General features: G+C 40.6%; 1 protein-coding gene across 1 annotated transcript in view; it reads right to left on the reverse strand.

Annotated features, from left to right (window-relative positions):
* Positions 1-1274: 1274 nt before the first annotated feature.
* The window catches only part of LOC118368513 (SH3 and cysteine-rich domain-containing protein-like), an 84413-nt gene continuing 63421 nt past the window's right edge, over positions 1275-22266 (reverse strand). Inside the window, exons 8-11 of the mRNA XM_035752674.2 lie at positions 19575-19669; positions 6034-6085; positions 4342-4479; positions 1275-3062 (exon numbers count right to left, since the gene is read on the reverse strand). Coding sequence (XP_035608567.1) covers positions 2964-3062; positions 4342-4479; positions 6034-6085; positions 19575-19669 — 384 coding nt within the window. The 3' untranslated portion in view covers positions 1275-2963. The remainder of the gene's footprint in view (positions 3063-4341; positions 4480-6033; positions 6086-19574; positions 19670-22266) is intronic.

A 22266-nucleotide genomic window follows, 5' to 3' on the forward strand; every position in this document is an offset into this window, starting at 1 on the left:
GTACACTATTTTGGGTAGAGAAATTGTAAAAACTATTTTTGTATTCTTGTGCCTGTCTCCTATTCATTGTACGTGACAGGAAGAGTAGCTGCTGCCTTGGCATCAGCTAATGGGGATCCATAATAAATAACATTTTTTTTTGTATTTTAACTAGGTTAGTCAAGAACAAATTCTTATTTACCATGACGGCCTACCCCAGCCAAACCTGGACGATGCTGGGCCAATTGCGTGCTGCCCTATGGGACTCCCAATCACAGCTGGATGTGATAAAGCCTGGATTTGAACCAGGCTTGGCTGCGATACAGTGCCTTAGACCACTGCGCCACTCAGGAGCCCTCCAAATACAGTCCCTGGGATGCTGTGATAGACATGATGAAAATACTTATAGAATCCTGCTGCATTATGTGTGGGAGCCACAATACAGCAGTTTTCATTAGCATACAAATCATAACAGCTTGATGGGGCGAAGATAATTTAAGTGGTCCAGTTGAGCAAATAATGAGCCAATTAGCATAAGCTAATTCACGTGTGGGTGCAAAAATTGGAGGCCCGGCTATCTGTGTGGGACTTTTATGAATAATTTGTGACAGATGTATAAAGAGGAATGAAAAACTGTATGAGTCAGTGACTTGGTGACCATATTGCTTATTGATGCTATGTATAATCATGAGAACACAATGTTCACTATGCTGTCTGTAGATGGTGCTCTTCTGCATAAAATGTGTGAGCAATCTCGATTGCCATATTGCATGTAGTTAACAGTTCCAATGTGTGAGCTAATGAAAATGTCAATTATTGCATTACCAGAGATTTCAAAGGAAAATAAAGGGATCCCAATTCCCTCATAAGAAACCAGAAGAATATGGGCATCACGTTGATCTTTTCTGCTAATATTCATGCTCTACCTTTTACATACCATTGGATATACTGTCTTGTTTCTCATGTGGAACATCTGTATGGTGCTCGAGAAGGAGATGAGGACGAGGGGGATAAGCAGCCTCTTCGTCACAGTGAATTTTCACCTCACTGAGTATACCAAACATTAAGAACACCTTTCTAACACTGCGTTGAGTGTTCGAAGAGAAAGCTATCGAGACCGAGTTAAGGTCAATGTGCTTTATATATTATGTGAATACTTTCACAAAATGCGGATACTAAATTGATCAGAAATAGATGTTTGATTCTGTGCACACAATACAGTGGCCTTGGACATCCAATAAAGCCATGTTTCAGTACAGATTAGATTAGTTTAGAGACAGATTTACTAAAATACCTTTCCTTTAACAGTTCATTTATAACAATATTTTAAAAGAGAAAACAAATATGCATGTGGATGAACAAGAAATCTTAAAAGAACATCTCAGGGAAGAGAAAGGAATAGCCCTTTCGTTGACATTAAAAGGGATACATAGATTTAAGTTACATCTCAACAAGCATGTCTTGATCTGACATAAAATGTTCATCATTTGCTAGAAAGTTTACATTGGAGTAAGGCTATAGCCATATCTGAGTGACCATTTAGTGCAATTGGAGTAAGCATACATGAATGTAAATCAAAGCCAAAGGTCACGTAGCTCATGCTCGGAAGATACTGCATCATTTCTATACTCTAGATGTCCTATACTCCAATTAACTTGAGTTTCACTGAAAGGACTGTGATAAAATACCTTGAAATAACAGGTATGCAGATTTGATGACACACGTTCAAATACAATGTATCTAACCACTTATGAAAGGTTGCCCACTGTACTATAGTAAATTCCCATCCCATCCTCTCTTATCGAATCCATTATCCTTTACAAATAAAAACAAGAAACTATATATCATGACAAGCTACCTGAAGAGAACATTATCATCAGACTTCCACTAGCAAATTAGGTATTCGTTGTTTTCAAACATTCAAAGAATCTCTTTGACAGGTTTTTAGAAAGGTGTTTTCATGAGTCTGAATTTTTTATGCAAAGCTCTGTTTGTCTTTCGATGGGTAAGCAGCTAGACTAGATACATCACTAGCTAGATTTGTGCAAAAGACTACAGCGTTTCTTTGAAAGAAAAAGGATTCCTTTGAATAACACTCCCCTCAGAATCGACACATTTCTACTTTGTCCGGTTCTTTTTGTTGTTCCTCTCCAGTGACAAAACCATTGAATTCTTTGTGTCAGAGGGTCTGATAAAATAACTCTGTCTCAGGAGAATGAGCTTTTAATTGTGAGCTAGAGCCTCTCAAGGCTCAGTGGAGCCATTGTACAAGCATAGAAGAAAAAGGGATTTATGCTGTTTGTAACCTCAACCGCTTTCATCAAAGTAATGTAAATTATTATCTAGGCCTATAGGCAACTATTTGATAAAGAGAACAAGTGTTTGAACATTTGGGCATAGGATAAACAGGTCATTGAAACATACTGCAGCTGACGCTAAAAAAGCAAGCATGAATTCAGTAAATTCATGCATGATGTGTCAGCTGTATTCTCCAATGGGAAGTCACACAAAGAACAAACGATGTACGGCAGTTCTTTAAATCAAACAAAATCAAACCAAAAATCCAAATGAAACCAAATTCAGTGATACAAGGAGGCAGAGTGGGGTCATTGTGACCAGAAGTTCAGGTTATTTGATCCGTCTCAACATGTTTCCATTCAGACTTAAAGGAAATGGGGAAGGTTGGCTTTGACTTCTGACAAAGCCATTCCCTTAATGCCAACAGCAACATTTTGGAGTTTAGAGTCCTAGCTCAACAGAGGGCTTCCTCCATAGTCTCAGATGGCCATTTTGTAATTACAATCATCCTCCTCGCGCCAGGGAGGTTGGCAGCTGATCAAAACTACTGTCAGAGCCATCCCTGTACACCAATGGAGTATGTGACTGTGCCTCTCCTCCCTCCACTCTCTCCTTCTCTTCCTCTCGTCATCTCTCTCCGGCTCTTTCTATTTCTCTCTCTCTCTCTCTCGCTCTCTCTCTCTCTCTCAGATGTTCTCCAGGACATCACAGGGCACGTAGCCTCTCTTCTTTCCACTGGCCACTCGGATGAAGCCGCTGTGTTCATCCTCGCCGCTTACACAAATCTGGTGGAACAGAGACGAATACTCTCGTGTACAAGCAAAATACATTTTAACACATTCAATAAACAATGCACAATGACCCTAAGGGGAAAAGTAGCTTTAGGACCACTGTAATAAATATATAATTTCCCCCACCATATATCAATGACACCTGACTGTAATTGGCCTGATAGTCTTCAATACAGCTGCAGAGAGGTAGTGTGAATGGCTATGTGACTGGAGAGAGCAGATGTTGCTACTCATTGGGGATCGAGGCAGAGCTAGGAGGTCACTGACTCATCTTCAAAGTGTTTGGAATGAATGCATCTCCATTTGGCGTTACTAGCCTGAACTCTCCTCTGAATCTGCAAAGTGCCCCTGCAAAGCATTGTGGGAAAAGGATTTGAGACAGCAAAGCCATTTGCCATGCCAAAATGGTAATGCCATGGAAACTGCTGAGAGACGGGTGACTCCCAATTGGCCAGCTCAGGTCAATCCTTTGAAGTGAATGTTCTGGGAGTGAATCTGTGGACTGAGTGCTCAGGATTCCCATTTGCCTATGAGAATTGGTGGGAGGAGGAACTATGTCCGATGCCCACTTTTAGATGGGGCTTGATCATGATCTGCGCCAAATAAAATAGTACTTGGAAACAATTAAGGGACTAACAATAAAAATTCTTTAACAATGGATAATAACAATCATGTTTGCTTGTGTATCATTTCAAATGGGCATAAGTGGATCCTTTTTTATTTTTATTTATTTCTCTTATTTTACCAGGTAAATTGACTGAGAACACATTCTCATTTGCAGCAACGACCTGGGGAATAGTTACAGGGGAGAGATGAATGAGCCAATTGAAAACTGGGGATTATTAGGTGACCGTGATGGTTCGAGGGCCAGATTGGGAATTTAGCCAGGACACCGGAGTTAACACCCCTACTCTTACAATAAGTGCCATGGGATCTTTAATGACCTCAGAGAGTCAGGACACCCGTTTAACGTCCCATCCAAAAGACAGCACCCTACACAGGGCAGTGTCCCCAATCACTGCCCTGGGGTATTGGGATACTTTTTTTTTTTTTTTTTTTTTAGACCAGAGGAAAGAGTGCCTCCTACTGGCCCTCCAACACCACTTCCAGCAGCATCTGGTCTCCCATTCAGGGACTAGACCAGGACCAACCCTGCTTAGCTTCAGAAGCAAACCAGCAGTGGTATGCAGGGTGGTATGCTGCTGGCACAAAGTAGTTTTGTTGCAAAGTAGTTTGCCATATTGTATTTTTATATAACTGTGGGATCACGTACCTGTCCCTCCTTCAGGGTGATCTGGCCTTGCTCCTTGCAGCCGATGAACGTCCGGTGACACCTGAACACTCTGTCCCCGGCCTTCACCTGGTGAGCAAAGGCTGCTGGGAAGAAACCAATCCTGTCCTCGATTACGCCCTGGAACCATCATCCAGGTGAAATGTTATACACCATGACAGCTACTACTTATACTATCATGGCAGCAGACTTGTGCAGTGTAGTGGTTTAAGTGTAAGTACTAGGTGCACTGTAAAAATAGGACTCAAAACACCATGATTGTGTAATGAAACCATGAAAAGTAGTGCACCTAACCTAAGATCTGGTGTTTGGAGAGGGTAAACCCAATGTAAGTGCTTTGATACACAGAAAGTGTTTTAAAACATATACACTGGCGTTCAAAAGTTTGGGGTCACACAGAAATGTCCTTGTTTTTGAAAGAAAAGCAATTTTTTGCCCATTAAAATAACATCAAATTGATCAGAAATACAGTATAGACATTGTTGTTGTTGTAAATGACTATTGTACTGGAAACGGCAGATTTTTTATGGAATATGGAACATAGGCCCATTATCAGCATTATCAGCAACCATCACTCCTGTGTTCCAATGGCACGTTGTGTTAGCTAATCCCAGTTGATCATTTTAAAAGGCTAATTGATCATTAGAAAACCCTTTTGCAATTATACTAGCACAGCTGAAAACTGTTGTCCTGATTAAAGAAGTAATAAAATTGGCCTTCTTTAGACTAGTTGAGTATCTGGCGCATCAGCATTTGTGGGTTGGATTACAGGCTCAAAAGGGCCAGAAACAAAGAACTTTCTTCTGAAACTCGTCAGTCTATCCTTGTTCTGAGAAATGAAGGCTATTCCATGCGAGAAATTGCCAAGAAACTGAAGATCTCGTACAACGCTGTTTTCTACTCCCTTCACAGAACAGTGCAAACTGGCTCTAACCAGAATAGAAAGAGGAGTGGGAGGCCCCGGTGCACAACTGAGCAATGATCACAAGAGCAGCTGCTCACTGATTTGACATGCATGTTTGAAGAAAGAAAATTATACTTCTATATTAGTATTAATCAGCTTGTTGTGCTATGAGGTGTAATTGGTCATGATGAACAGATATTAAAACAGTCAGAAAAAATTACATTCAAAGATGAGACAACCCATTCCCACATTTACAACTTTTAATTGTAGAGACAAATACAGCATCCTGCAATGTCTGCTGTAAAACCTGTAGTTATTGCTGGTGGATTGAGTACTGTGCTCAACAATGCCTACCATAATGGGTTAAACTGTCAAATGATCAGATTCATAAATCAATGTCAAACATAAAAATACTGTAATAATACTGTCATTCTGCATTAGGCAGGATTTGAAACACCATTATAGTGTTTAGAAGCTATAGAGAGAGGGAACGACACCAAAGGAAAATGCATCTAATTCTGCACTAAATACAACAAAAAGTGTTTTAACCGTTCCTGTCAAGGTGTTGCACGATACTTGATTAAGGGGTGTTACAACACACCATGTAATGTTTCAAAACATCTCGGGATGATATGTTTCAATACTACAGCAAAGTTAAGGTTTTGTCTCCTTCGTGTTGGTGGCAGCTCAGTTGCCACTAGTGTTCTGGTGTTACAAAGCACTTAATTTAAACACTGTGTCTTCCAAAAGTGACACACTTTCATACATACCTTCCACCAATCATCGTTGGAGTCGTCCGCCAGTACGATTCTGTCTCCGGGTCTAAATTGGAAATAAATTGCGTATTAAAAATCAATGTCACAGGAACAGCCACATACATACATTGAATGTACAAAACATTTAAGGACACCTGCTCTTTCCATGACATAGACTGACCAGGTGAAAGCTATGATCCCTTATTTATGTCACTTCTTAAATCCAATTTAATCAGTGTCGATGAAGGGGAGCAGACAGGTTAAAGAATGATTTTTAAGCCTTGAGACAATTGAGACATGGATTGTGTATGTGTGCCATTCAGAGAGTGTAAGTGCCTTTGAACAGGGTATGGTAGTAGGTGTCAGGAGCACCGGTTTGTGCCAAGAATTGCAACGCTGCTGGGTTTTTCATGCTCAACAGTTTTCCGTGTGTATGAAGAATGGTCCAGCACCCAAAGGATATCCAGCCAACTTGATACAACTGTGGGAAGCATTGGAGTTAAGATGGGCCAGCATCCCTGTGGAACGCTTTTGACACCTTGTAGAGTCCATGCCCTGATGAATTGAGGCTGTTCTGAGGGCAAAATGTAGGGGGAGGGTGCAACTCAATATTAGGAAGCTGTTCCTAATGTTTGGTATACTCAGTGTATAATCTAAAACATATTGCTGTTATGTCAGTATAAATATTGGAGGACAAAGGACTGTTGGATATTCTGGAGTACAGAATATGGTGATTCAGACACATGCTACTGCTGTTCCCTACAGGGTAGCTGAAGTCAGTGAAAACAGCTTCTGCTGCTTCCTCACACTGTTCAATGACACTCCATTATTGTCAGTTGTCAATGGCCATACGAACGATACCTCAGTTTTCACCCATTGTTTTTTCTTCCTTAGGTGTCCTCATTGTTATCCATTCAAAGCCTACGTAAAGCCTTGACAAATATTTGTCAACCAATGAGAAACAACAGTCAGTGTAGTTGTTTCCTGTTTGTCATTCATCTCTTGTTAGAGGACTGGTACTGAAAATGCTCTCTGAGTTACTCAAAGAGAATAGAGCTCTGGTGCTCTAAATTAGATCTCATCTGACAATAAGAAAGACAAACATGAAATAATGTTGTTTCAATTACCACTTGTTGCTTCCTGAAGTCATATGCCTCTTTTAAACATGCGGTCTATTGAATTATGACTAGGGTTGCATTTCATATAAATTGTCAATATATCCTGGTTAAAAGATTCCTGGAATTATGAGGGAATACGCAGGAAATCCGCGAATCCTCCAACCAGGATTTTGGGAAAACATCGGAATTATAGGAATTTTTGCTAACCTAAACAGGACTGTTTAGTTTGAACATGATACAAATGAATTAATTTTAGACGGTTTCCCTAATTGAATTCTATCAATCCTTTTTACCCAAACTAATTGAGCCTCTGCAGTATGTTTAATTATGCCATAGAGACAGAAAAGCTCCCAGACACATTTGAACAGGCACTGATCACAGTTTTGTTAAAACCTGGGAAAGATCCTCTGCTTTGTGGGTTGTAAAGACCAATATCTCTATTGAACACTTCATATAAGATTCTTGTGAAACTCATAGCTCTTAGACTGGATAAGGTTATTCTGGACTTGGTTGATATGGACTTTGTAAGAAACCGCTCATCTCCTGATAATATCAGAAGATTATTTAATGTTATGCATTATGTAGAGAATGACCAAGAATCTGTAGTGTCGGCTTCATTATATGTGGAAAAAGCTTTTGACCGCATAGAATGGAACTACCTGTTTGAAGTTTTCCAGAGGATGAATATTGAACTTACGTATGTTGGTCTGATTAGAATACTGTACAAATGTCCGGTAGCTCAGATCCTGACTACTGGAAACATTTTCTCACAGTTCTCTCTATCACGTGGCACAAGACAGAGTTGTCCCGCTATAGTCCTCTCCTTTTTTTCTTTGGCTATAGAGCCACTGGCAGAAGCTTTAAGATTTTATCCATCCATCCACGGTGTTCGTATAGGTGGGCGTGAACATCTGGTCTCGCTATATGCCGATGACATTTTGCCTTACCTCCCTAAACCAGAAATTTCACTCCGAGCATTAGTTGACATCCTGAAAGAACATGGGACCTTTTCAGGATATAAAATAAACCTATCGAAGAGTATAATTATGCCTTTTAACAGGGCAGCTATGCAGACCCAATCTTAGACCAGCCGTTTCCTTGGAAACCACAGAAAATGACATAACTTGGATTGCAAATTCCTTCTGAAATTATTAAGACATATCAACTCAACTATACTCCACTTCTCAAAATGATTGGGGAAGAATTGGATAGATTTACCAATTTCTCTTATATGGGGCAGGTCAATTATGTAAAAATGTGATATTACCAAAATGTTTTTACCTTTTTCAAACCTTGCCCTTTCCTAATCCCAAAGCTTTTTTTTTCTCAAACAACTTAATAGGAAGGTTTCTTCATTTCTGTGGATAGGGAAACCCCCCAGAGTGAAACTCACAACTTTATGCAATCCATACTCTGAAGGGGGACTCACTCTACCTGACTTCCAGTTGTATTACTGGCCATCTCAGTTACAGACTGTGTGGGTATGACAAGATACAACAACAAGTTCACCCTCTTGGAGACAGATAGAGGAGGAGTGTCTGACCCCTGCTACATTGGCATCTATACCTTATATTAGCCACCTAAAGCTTTGCTAGGTCTCATAAACAACACTTGAATTAAAAACACTTTAAATATATGGATAGAAGTCTGTAAACAAACAGAAGAGCTTAGATCTATATATGAACAAACACCTTTCTATAATAACCCCATCTTATCCAAAGTCCTGAGAGATGGTATTACATTTTCTTGGTTCAACAAAGGAATTAAAACATTTGGTAATCTCTATAGAGAAGGTGAACTACTATCCTTTCAACAACTGGCATCTCATTTTCAGTTACCTCAAACTAATTTCTTCAAGTACCTACAGGTTAGGCATTACATTGCCACTCAGCAGGGAGGTAGGATTCAGCTCATGAGTAAACCTAAAACTGATAAACTGTGGCTGGAGAGGAAAGGGGTCAAATGTTTCATTTCCTACATGTACTCTGGTCTTCAAGCTCTGCTGGGGAATGATGAACCTTGGAAAGCTTGCATGAAGTGGCATGATGACCTTGGTCTCATTGTTGAGGATGAGAAATGGGGAAAGCTCATTTTAGATGCTCAGCGTCTTTCATTTAACACAATTGATGCAATTCAATATTTTACATAGGGTCTACTTTACACCAGAGATACTGTATAAGATCAATTCTGAATATTCAAAAAATTGCTCTAGGTGTAAAACAGGAGTAGGCACATTTGTGTATATGTTTTTGTCCTGCCCTGAACTAAGCTATTATTGGAAAGACATTATTCAGATCTTATCACAGGTCACTAATATGACGGTACCACTAGATCCTTCCCTTATACTTCTTGGAGATTATTCTGTTCTACCAGTTAATATTTTCAGCAAAACCAGATTCATTACATTTGCAGTCATTGCAGCCAATAAACAAACAGCTATTATATGGAAGTGACACTCCGCCAAGCAAGCAGACGTGGCTAAAATAACTATCTTCCTATATTCCATCTGAAAAAATAACATACAATTAACGCAGTAAACCCTTATTACTTTCTTCATGAATGTATTATTATTATTATTTGTTTTTGTTTTGAATAATTTATTTTCTAGCATGGAATGTGGAGGTAATTCTGTTTCTTTTTTTTGTTGATAATCAGTGAAGCTAATACCGGTAGAGTGGAGGGAGGGGGGTGTTCCTGTGTTGGGGGGGGGGGGGGGGGGGTTTGCACGATGTGCCCCCATGTAGCATGGTGTTTTGTGTAGGTGGAAGGGGCATTATCTGTGTCATATTTTGATGATTGTTAAATTGTAAAAAAAAAAAAAATTTAAATGCCAATAAATATATTGTACAATTTTTTAAAACTTAATTTTTATTTTTTTAAATACAGTTGATTTTGAACAATTAAGTATATAGACAATCCGAATATGTTTGGAAACATGCTTTTAGTATTCATAATCACCATCATAATCATGTAGCAATAGGCTAATCAAAAAATGCCAAAGAAAGTTATCACAAACCAGGTGTAAAAAGTTCACAACATGTAATGTAAAAGAGATTGAAATGTTCCCGCTTTTGATGAGGGTGCCTACACTTTTTGTGTCCGTCTGTTGTATTGATTAAGGTCTGTATTAGAATCGTGAGACCTTGATCATGTCTAGTTTGGCTTTCATTGGAAAACATTTAAAACAACATTTGGAGCAGCGGGCAACTGTACAGCAGCTAATTGTGGGCTAGGAGTCATGCTGTTCTGTGGGTATCAATTAGAGGTCGACCGATTATGATTTTTCACCGCCGATACCGATACCGATTAATCGGCCGATTTAAAACACTTGTAAAAAATTTACAACAATACCGAGAACACTTATTTTAACTTAATATAATACATCAATAAAATCAATTTAGCCTCAAGTAAATAATGAAACATGTCCAATTTGGTTTAAATAATGCAAAAACAACGTGTTGGAGAAGTAAGTAAAAGTTCAATATGTGCTATGTAAGAAGGCTAACGTTTCAGTTCCTTGCTCAGAACATGAGAACATATGAAAGCTGGTGGTTCCTTTTAACATGAGTCTTCAATATTCCAAGGTAAGAAGTTTTAGGTTGTAGTTATTATAGTAATTATAGGACTATTTCCCTCTATACCTATACCACTCACCTCCGTCATCATGAAGTGCTTTGAGTGACTAGTCAAGGACCATATCACCTCTACCCTACCGGACACCCTAGACCCACTCCAATTTGCTTACCGCCCAAATAGGTCCACAGACGATGCAATCTCAACCACACTGCACACTGCCCTAACCCATCTGGACAAGAGGAATACCTATGTGAGAATGCTGTTCATCGACTACAGCTCGGCATTCAACACCATAGTACCCTCCAAGCTCGTCATCAAGCTCGAGACCCTGGGTCTCGACCCCGCCCTGTGCAACTGGGTACTGGACTTCTTGACGGGCCGCCCCCAGGTGGTGAGGGTAGGCAACAACATCTCCTCCCCGCTGATCCTCAACACTGGGGCCCCACAAGGGTGCGTTCTGAGCCCTCTCCTGTACTCCCTGTTCACCCACGACTGCGTGGCCACGCACGCCTCCAACTCAATCATCAAGTTTGCGGACGACACAACAGTGGTAGGCTTGATTACCAACTACGACGAGACGGCCTACAGGGAGGAGGTGAGGGCCCTCGGAGTGTGGTGTCAGGAAAATAACCTCACACTCAACGTCAACAAAACTAAGGAGATGATTGTGGACTTCAGGAAACAGCAGAGGGAACACCCCCCTCTCCACATCGATGGAACAGTAGTGGAGAGGGTAGCAAGTTTTAAGTTCCTCGGCATACACATCACAGACAAACTGAATTGGTCCACTCACACAGACAGCATCGTGAAGAAGGCGCAGCAGCGCCTCTTCAACCTCAGGAGGCTGAAGAAATTCGGCTTGTCACCTAAAGCACTCACAAACTTCTACAGATGCACAATCGAGAGCATCCTGGCGGGCTGTATCACCACCTGGTACGGCAACTGCTCCACCCTCAACCGTAAGGCTCTCCAGAGGGTAGGTCTGCACAACGCATCACCGGGGGCAAACTACCTGCCCTCCAGGACACCTACACCACCTGATGTTACAGGAAGGCCATAAAGATCATCAAGGACATCAACCACCCGAGCCACTGCCTGTTCACCCCGCTATCATCCAGAAGGTGAGGTCAGTACAGGTGCATCAAAGCTGGGACCGAGAGACTGAAAAACAGCTTCTATCTCAAGGCCATCAGACTGTTAAACAGCCACCACTAACATTGAGTGGCTGCTGCCAACACACTGACACTGACTCAACTCTAGCCACTTTAATAATGGGAATTGATGGGAAATGATGTAAATATAGCTACTAATACTAGCCACTTTAAACAATGCTACCTTATATAATGTTACTTACCCTACATTATTCATCTCATATGCATACGTATATACTGTACTCTATATCATCGACTGCATCCTTATGTAATACATGTATCACTAGCCACTTTAACTATGCCACTTTGTTTACATACTCATCTCATATGTATATACTGTACTCGATACAATCTACTGTATCTTGCCTATGCTGCTCTGTACCATCACTCATTCATAAATCTTTATGTACATATTCTTTATCCCCTTACACTGTGTATAAGACAGTAGTTTTGGAATTGTTAGTTAGATTACTTGTTGGTTATTACTGCATTGTCAGAACTAGAAGCACAAGCATTTCGCTACACTCGCATTAACATCTGCTAACCATGTGTATGTGACAAATAAAATTTGATTTGATTTGGTTTGATTTCATTAACCTTTGACTATTAGATGTTCTTATAGGCACTTTAGTATTGACAGTGTAACAGTATAGCTTCCGTCCCTCTCCTCGCTCCTCCCTGGGCTCGAACCAGCAACGCAACGACAACAGCCACCATCGAAGCATCGTTACCCATGCAGAGCAAGGGGAACAACTACTAGAAGGCTCAGAGCGAGTGACGTTTGAAACGCTATTAGCGTGCGCTGACTAGCTAGCCATTTCACTTCGGTTACACCAGCCTCATCTCGGCAGTTGATAGGCTTGAAGTCATAAACAGTGCAATGCTTGACACACAACGAAGAGCTGTTGGCAAAACGCAAGAAAGTGCTGTTTGAATGAATGTTTACACGCCTGCTTCTGCCTACCACCGCTCAGTCAGATACTTAGATGCTTGTATGCTCAGTCAGATTATATGCAACGCAGGACATGCTAGATAAACTAGTAATATCATCAACCATGTGTAGTTATCTAGTGATTATGATTGATTGTTTTTTATAAGATAAATTTAATGCTAGCTAGCAACTTACCTTGGCTTACTGCATTCGCGTAACAGGCTCCTTGTGGAGTGCAAACATTTACATTTTACATTTACATTTAAGTAATTTAGCAGACGCTCTTATCCAGAGCGACTTACAAATTGGTGCATTCACCATGACATCCAGTGGAACAGCCACTTTACAATAGTGCATCTAAATCTTTTAAGGGGAGGGGGGGGGGGGTGAGAAGGATTACTTTATCCTATCCTAGGTATTCCTTAAAGAGGTGGGGTTTCAGGTGTCTCCGGAAGGTGGTGATTGACTCCGCTGTCCTGGCGTCGTGGGGAGTTTGTTCCACCATTGGGGGCCAGAGCAGCGAACAGTTTTGACTGGGCTGAGCGGGAACTGTACTTCCTCAGTGGTAGGGAGGCGAGCAGGCCAGAGGTGGATGAACGCAGTGCCCTTGTTTGGGTGTAGGGCCTGATCAGAGCCTGGAGGTACTGAGGTGCCGTTCCCCTCACAGCTGCGTAGGCAAGCACCATGGTCTTGTAGCGGATGCGAGCTTCAACTGGAAGCCAGTGGAGAGAGCGGAGGAGCGGGGTGACGTGAGAGAACTTGGGAAGGTTGAACACCAGACGGGCTGCGGCGTTCTGGCTGAGTTGTAGGGGTTTAATGGCACAGGCAGGGAGCCCAAACAGAGAGAGGCAGGTGGTTATAGCGTTGGACTAGTTAACTGTAAGGTTGCAAGATTGGATCCCCCGAGCTGACAAGGTAAAAATGTGTCGTTCTGCCCTCGAACGAGGCAGTTAACCCACCGTTCCTAGGCCGTCATTGAAAATAAGAATGTGTTCTTAACTGACTTGCCTAGTTAAATAAAGGTATGAAAACAACATCGGCAAATCGGTGCCCAAAAATACCGATTTCCGATTGTTATGAAAACATTAAATCGGCCCTAATTAATCGGCCATCCTGATTAATCGGTCAACCTTTAGTGTCAATACATTTCAAATGAAGTGTGGGATGATTGAAATCTTTCTGGGGATCTCATATTGGAGCGCCAAAGAGTAGACTATCAGGATTACTGAGTGAATGATGTAGTAAAATGGATACTAGGGCCAAGGGCTGTTGAGAGAGAAACCCTTATTTTGTAACAGCGAATCAAAAAGTACATTAAAAAAAGGTTTACATTATGGTAGTCTAGACAGTTGTCAGTTTACAACAGGTTTTAGAAAATCTCAGAGACACAGAGACATTGTCTCATAACCATCATATTGTCATCGGGTCAAATTATATCTTTATAATATTTTTTCAGTTAATGTTTGGTTTACACTCCGTGAAAAAAAGGGTACAGTTAGGGAACAGTATTGTTCCCTGGGGTACAAAAATATAAATACACATAATGTACCTTCAGAGTAATCTCACATCAAAAGTGCCTTTTCCCAAGAACACTAAGGTAACCTAGCTAAATGACTACCAATCCGTAGCACTCACGTCTGTAGCCATGAAGTGCTTTGAAAGGCTGGTCATGGCTCACATCAACACCATCATCCAAGAAACCCTAGACCCACTCCAATTTGCATACCGCTCCATTAGATCCACAGACGACGCAATCTGAATCACACTCCACACTGCCCTTTCCTGCCTGGACAAAAGGAACAACTATGTGAGAATGCTGTTCATTGACTACAGCTCAGCATTCAACATCATAGTACCCACAAAGCTCGTCACTAAGCTAGGGGCCCTGGGACAAAACACCTCCCTCTGAAACTGGATCCTGGACTTCCTGACGAGCCACCCCCAGGTGGTAAGGGAAGGCAACAACACATCTGCCACGCTGATCCTCAACACTGGGGCCCCTCAGGGGTGAGTGCTTAGTCCCCTCCTGTACTCCCGGTTCACCCACGACTGCATGGCCAAACACCATCATTAAGTTTGCTGACGACACAACAGTGTAGGCCTGATCACCGACAACGATGAGACGGCCTATAGGGAGGAGGTCAGAGACCTGGCAGTGTGGTGCGATGACAATGTAAGCAAGACAAAGGAGCTGATCGTGGACTACAGGAAAAAGCGGTCCGTACAGACCCCCATTAACATCGACGGGGCTGTAGTGGAGCGGATCGAGAGTTTCAAGTTCCTTGGTGTCCACATCACCAACGAACTATCATGGTCCAAACACACCAAGACAGTAGTGAAGAGGGCACAACAACACCTTTTCCCCCTCAAGAGACTGAAAATATTTGTCTGGGGTCCCCAGATCCTCAAAAAATTATACAGCTGCACCATCGAGAGCATCCTGACCGGTTGCATCACCGCCTGGTATGGCAACTGCTTGGCATCTGACCTTAAGGAGCTACATAGGGTGGTGCATTCAGCACAGTACATCATTAGGACCAAGTTTCCTGACATCCAGTTGAAGTCGGAAGTTTACATACACTTAGGTTGGATTCATTAAAATTCATTTTTCAACCACTCCACAAATTTCTTGTTAACAAACTATAGTTTTTGCTTGTCGGTTAGGACATCTACTTTGTGCACGACACAAGTCATTTTTCCAACAATTGTTTACAGACAGATTATTACACTTATAATTCACTGTATCACAATTCCAGTGGGTCAGAAGTCTACATACACTAAGTTGACTGTGCATTTAAACAGCTTTGCATATTCCAAAAAATGGTGTCATGGCTTCAGAAGCTTTTGATAGGCTAATTGACATAACTTGAGTCAATTGGAAGTGTACCTGTGGATGTATTTCAAGGCCTACCTTCAAACTCAGTGCCTATTTGCTTGAGATTATGGGAAAATAAAAAAAATCACCCAGGACCTCATAAAAAAATGTGTAGACCTCCACAAGTCTTGTTAATTCTTGGGAGCAATTTCAAAATGCCTGACGGTACCACGTTCATCTGTACAAACAATAGTACAATAGTACGCAAGTATTAACACCATGGGACCACACAGCCATCATACCACTCAGGAAGGAGACGCGTTCTGTCTCCTAGAGATGAACATACTTTGGTGCGAAAAGTGCAAATCTATCCCAGAACAACAGCAAAGGACCTTGTGAAGATGCTGGAGGAAACAGGTACAAAAGTATCTACAGTGGGGCAAAAAAGTATTTAGTCAGCCACCAATTGTGCAAGTTCTCCCACTTAAAAAGATGAGAGGCCTGTAATTTTCATCATAGGTACACTTCAACTATGACAGACAAAATGAGAAAAAAAATCCAGAAAAACACATTGTAGGATTTTTAATGAATTTATTTGCAAATTATGGTGGAAAATAAGTAAGTAAAATAAGTCAATAACAAAAGTTTATCTCAATACTTTGTTATATACCCTTTTTTGGCAATGACAGAGGTCAGAAGTCTTCACAAGGTTTTCACACACTGTTGCTGGTATTTTGGCCCATTCCTCCATGCAGATCTCCTCTAGAGCAGTGATGTTTTGGGGCTGTTGCTGGGCAACACAGACTTTCAACTCCCTCCAAAGATTTTCTATGGGGTTGAGTTCTTTCGATGCAACTCAGCATTCTTTGTCCTCCAAACACGACGAGTTGAGTTTTTACCAAAAAGTTATATTTTGGTTTCATCTGACCATATGACATTCTCCCAATCTTATTCTGGATCATTCAAATGCTCTCAAGCAAACTTCAGACGGGCCTGGACTTGTACTGGCTTAAGCAGGGGGACACGTCTGGCATGGCAGGATTTGAGTCCCTGGTGGCGTAGTGTGTTATTGATGGTAGGATTTGTTACTTTGGTCCCAGCTCTCTGCAGGTCATTCACTAGGTCCCCCCGTGTGGTTCTGGGATTTTTGTTCACCGTTCTTGTGATCAATTTGACCCCACGGGGTGAGATCTTGCGTGGAGCCCCAGATCGAGGGAGATTATCAGTGGTCTTGTATGTCTTCCATTTCCTAATAATTGCTCCCACAGTTGATTTATTCAAACCAAGCTGCTTACCTATTGCAGATTCAGTCTTCCCAGCCTGGTGCAGGTCTACAATTTTGTTTCTGGTGTCCTTTGACAGCTCTTTGGTCTTGGCCATAGTGGAGTTTGGAGTGTGACTGTTTGAGGTTGTGGACAGGTGTCTTTTATACTGATAAGTTCAAACAGGTGCCATTAATACAGGTAACGAGTGAAGGACAGAGGAGCCTCTTAAAGAAGAAGTTACAGGTCTGTGAGAGCCAGAAATCTTGCTTGTTTGTAGGTGACCAACTTACTTATTTTCCACCATAATTTGCAAATAAATTCATAAAAAATCCTACAATGTGATTTTCTGGATTTTTTTCTCATTTTGTGTGTCATAGTTGAAATGTACCTATGATGAAAATTACAGGCCTCTCTCATCTTTTTAAGTGGGAGAACTTGCACAATTGGTGGCTGACTAAATACGTTTTTGCCCCACTGTATGCATTAAATACACCTTTAGAATGTTGCATTCAGAGTAACTGTTCATTAGCTCGAAGGGGGGTCCCTCAAGGCCCAGGGTTTTAAGTGTTAATGCTGAAACTGCCAAGTCTGTTTGTGATATTATAACAACAAAGAAGTTACTGCAAACAACAAACACTGTTTTTTGCACACTTGATTGACCAGAAGAATATGTACTTCAACACTGCTCACCTCCGTTTGGACGCACCTCACCTCCATTTAGTCAACAAAAACAATAACAAATGTGCCTGGGGAGACCAGTGGCGCTGTTTCAACTTTCTCCGATCTCAGCTTTACAGTTTTTCTTATTTGCGTACAAGCAATTTTTGGATCTGTGTTAAAATGAATCTATAGCAGAATAGCAATGATCAAATGCTTAAATACATTTACAGAACTTCTGATACTTTTCCTGGCTTTGTACCTGACTTGCATATCTTAGACCACCTTTTGCTAAAATTCAAATTCAAATGTCACCAGTGAATACAAAATGCACTGTTAAAGGGGCAATCTTCACTTGCTACATCCATTTTGTTTTACTTAGAAATTAATCATATGTACCCACTGATTCTTGAAGAATATAACTTATAAATGTCTCATGAGCTTAGTTCAACTGTCTAAGCCCATCAGAACCCAAAATATAAGCTTGTTTTACTCCAATGTTTGTAAAACAAAGTAAATGTAAACACATAGTTTTAACCATGTTTTGAGGCTATCATTTTGATATCATAGATGGTCAGCTTTTTACTGAAATAGGGGTGGGGAGATTGCTTTGTTTCAACAGATTGCTGCTTTAAGTGTTTTGTTCACCGAATATTAACATTGTTGTCAACAGAGAGAATAAATGTGTGTAATTGTTCTTACTGTTTCCGTGCAATCGGTAAACACTACTGCACAAAATTCTAAACCACCCCATCAGTGTCATACCATGTACAATATAGGGAAATACTGTATGTAGGCAATGGACTGTCTAATTTGTATTACTTTTTACAATATTGCAGACATGCAGGAGATGCAGAGAATGAAGTTGGGTTACTTCTAAATAAGTTTGGGTTACTCCTAAGTCATTGTCTCTTAACATTGTGACCTTTCATTTTAGAGCTTTGGTGTGGATTGAGGCCTATACATTCATACCAGTTGTGTTCCTCCATTGTTTTCACCCTTCCTTATTTCTATTGTGGATTGTGTTCCTGTGTACCAATGGAAAGTCTACAAAACTATGAGCAAACCAGTCTATCTATTGAATACATGGATTTGGATTGTGATGATAGCGAAGAATGAATCCTTTACAAATTGTGCTTTTTGCTTCTTCTTTAAAAAAAAATCAGTAATAATATTTGATGTGTATGAAATAGTTTGGTGAAATATCCATAAAATGAGTGTAATTGCCCATAATTCTGCACCTTTGGATAGTTGTACTTCCAATTTTGACCATCATGATTTAGTGACCACGAAAATGTATCTACTTGTATTTTTAACAATCTTTTTGTTTTGTCTGCTTGGACTCAAGAGATAAGTACGGTTGCGTTAATCTTTTTGATGGATCTTTTTGCAATTTTTACGGTGTAATATCGTTTTGATGGATGTATTTATGTTTTGAGAAGGCAACTACATTTGAAAACACATGTACTGTTTCGCAAAAGGCCACAGAGTTCAGTGTCAACAACATTGTTCCAAAAAGTGCTTGTACACGATTGAGAAAAAGTACAAGTACAATTCTATACCTTTTTTTTCCTGAGAGTGTATGATTAGGAGACGGTTTAATGGTCGCTTAACTGAGCAGGTATAAACGGAAGATCACACACATATCAGAGACAATTCAATTATAATGTGTAACAAAAAATACAATGTTTGTACATGTTGTATTAGAGAAGAACTCTGACAAATATCTATTGAGCAGTGATTAGAGCATGCATTCAGTGACGCCTGCCTGCTTATCTAGGTAAACACAGTATATGTTAGTCATTCAAAAGGAGCATAGGTAATTGTTAACACAATGGGATTACAAAGAGAATGCAGGAAAGGTTCAGGCAAAGCCAAGGCCCTTTAGAAACCAATCAAACATCCATCCAGTTCTGACAGTGAGCTGCTAGGAGCTTTTGGCCTCTGCAGATAAGAGACTTTTAACTAAGCAATCCCACGAATTAGTCTGACCATTGATTAGTCTGTTTTTTGTTAGTGTGTGTGTGTGTGGATCCCACTGACCTCATCTCCAGGTCTTCACTTTCCTGGGGTGTGAATGTGAACAAAGCCACATAGGTGTTGAGCTGCAGTATGTCCTTCTGCAGCAGTCTCCTCTCCTACAAAACACACACACACACACACACACACACACACACACACACACACACACATGCGCACACACACACACAGAAGCTGTCAGCACAATCCACCAAACAGGTTGTCTGAGCATAGACAACTAAAAAACGAAAACAGATTTTTGTTATTCATTAATCGAATCAAAGAGGAAATACATTATTTATTTATTAGGGGTTCACAGCGACATGGTCAAATAACTCAAGCATACATTCGTAACTTTTTTTGTAATTTGGCACACAGAAACTTTGGACACATGGTGTAAAAAAATAAAACAATCACTATCTATCACTGGTATTTTAGATACTAATGCTCAGTCATAAGTGACTATCCTTTTTTCTCTCTTTCCTTTATTGTATGCTAAGCTATTTTGGAACACAAATCAGTAAACTATTTATGTTGAAATTGTACATTGTTTATACAGTACCAGTGAAAAGTTTGGACACACCTACTCATTCAAGGGTTTTTCTTTATTTTTACTATTTTCTAAATTGTAGAATAATAGTGAAGACATCAACACTATGAAATAACACACATGGAATAATGTAGTAACCAAAGAAGTGTTCAACAAATGTAAATATATTTGATATTTGATATTCTTCAAAGTAGCCACCCTTTCCCTTGATGACAGCTTTGCACACTCTTGGCATTCTCTCAACCAGCTTCACCTGGAATGCTTTTCCAACAGTCTTGAATGAGTTCCCACATATGCTGAGCACTAGTTGACTGCTTTTCCTTCCCTCTGCGGTCCAACTCCTCCCTTCTGATCTGAGGGCCTGACTACACCAGACCAGTAGGCAGCACTATAGATGTCATTGGCACCAGTGGCACCATAGGATAGTGGACTTTGTCTCATGGAAATTAATGTTAGATTTCAATTATGCAGATGAACAATATGAAATATCGTGATTAGTATATCATGATTAGTATAATCAAATATTGTTGCCATATTATGTGGTCTGAACATAGTGAAAAGTGGATATTTATACTGTAAAATGAGAATGAGTCCTGCCGCTAGCGCAGTCAGCATATTACTGCTATGAGAGTCCATTTGGGAATGCTAATGTTGAGAGTACCAACTATGATTTAAATCAACATCGTAATGTTTTCAATGATTGCACATTAAGTAAGATAGTTCCTACATGATAGAGTGCTTGCTTTGTTATCTAACTAATCTTGTGTCCTTTCTGCCATCCTGTGAACCCCAATCATTGCTGTTCGGAGCTATGTTTCCTTTTGATTATTCCAAGATTATAATGAGCTGTTGTTCCAATCGAAGGAAGGAGAATTGCTCAAGTCGTTCTGCCACCTGCTACTGTAAAGTTTCCACAACATTATATCATCAACATGAGTGGGAGGAAGCATTCCCTTGTTTAGTTGTTCTGTTTTCATAAGCGACAAGGAAATTAAAAGACAACAAAAGCGGGGGCGGGGCGGAGAGGATGTTGTTAGAGAAGAGCTAACCCAATTATTGCAGACACATTTTGTTAATGTAATTGCACACACCCACACCGAAAGGCATTCTTCTACTTTTGTCACAATTAGTCGCGAGTTCACAATGACCTAAAATATTGCTGCAACCAGTCAACAAACTTGTTCTCATTGTAGTTCTCATACAGGAGAAAATACTTTGGCTATATGAATTGAGGGAGAATCATAGCAAAGTAGAGACCGCAATGTACTGTACATTTGCTAAACGGTCTTATTCCATTCCAACAGAAAAAACAACATCTCAAGGTCCCTCTCCTCCCAGACTGCAGTTATGGTACTGCATAGCTATGATGTGTCGTGTCTTGGGATGACGTGTTCCAAAATGGTCAGCATGGGCAACTGATATTAGTGATGGATGAGCTGAGTTACTCTCTAGCAATGCTCTGTTGGCTCTGGGTTAAAATGCAGTAAGGCACAGAAACTTTAGGCGATCCATTATGGCAAACCAACAGCTCTCTGGGGGCCTTTTGACTCTGATGGCTAGCGCTAGGTGATAATATATGTACGGTATGTGTCTGTATGTTGGTCATTACATTGGGAAAGCGGAGATCACGGAAGAAAGACCAATAAGAAATAGTGAAGCATTAGAGGTTATATGAGGAGCAGCAAATAAAGTCTACAAGCTCACATTTTAGTGTGAGAAGTACAAGCCATTTGATTAGTTCTCAATCGTTCAATACATGGGGACATTACATTTCCAGGGAACAGGTGTGTTCAGAATATGGGAAAATAAATAGGCTGCAAATTTGAAAAGGCCAGCCGGTTGTTTGTGGCTCTTATTTGAGATAGGACAGGAGGCTCCATGGGGCAATCTGCTCCTGCAGTGTGTGGTTAATTCAAAGTCAGAGCCTGTGTTTCTGTGCCAGGCTTTTATAGACCTGCCTTCAGACAGACAAATGACCTCCACCCAGCTGTGCTAAGCTCAGCCAGATAAGAGTGGAAAATACCACTTTACATGTTTCAGCGAGCTGGCCAGGAGAGATTGCATAGTGTGTGTTTCAAGTTTTATTTCAAGATTCATGTTTTATTAGTCATTTTTAGAGGATACACATGGTAAACACCGTCCAATAAAATGCTTACTTGCAGGTTC

This window comes from Oncorhynchus keta, chromosome 35, assembly GCF_023373465.1.
Source record: "Oncorhynchus keta strain PuntledgeMale-10-30-2019 chromosome 35, Oket_V2, whole genome shotgun sequence".
NCBI classification, from domain to species: Eukaryota; Metazoa; Chordata; class Actinopteri; order Salmoniformes; family Salmonidae; genus Oncorhynchus; species Oncorhynchus keta.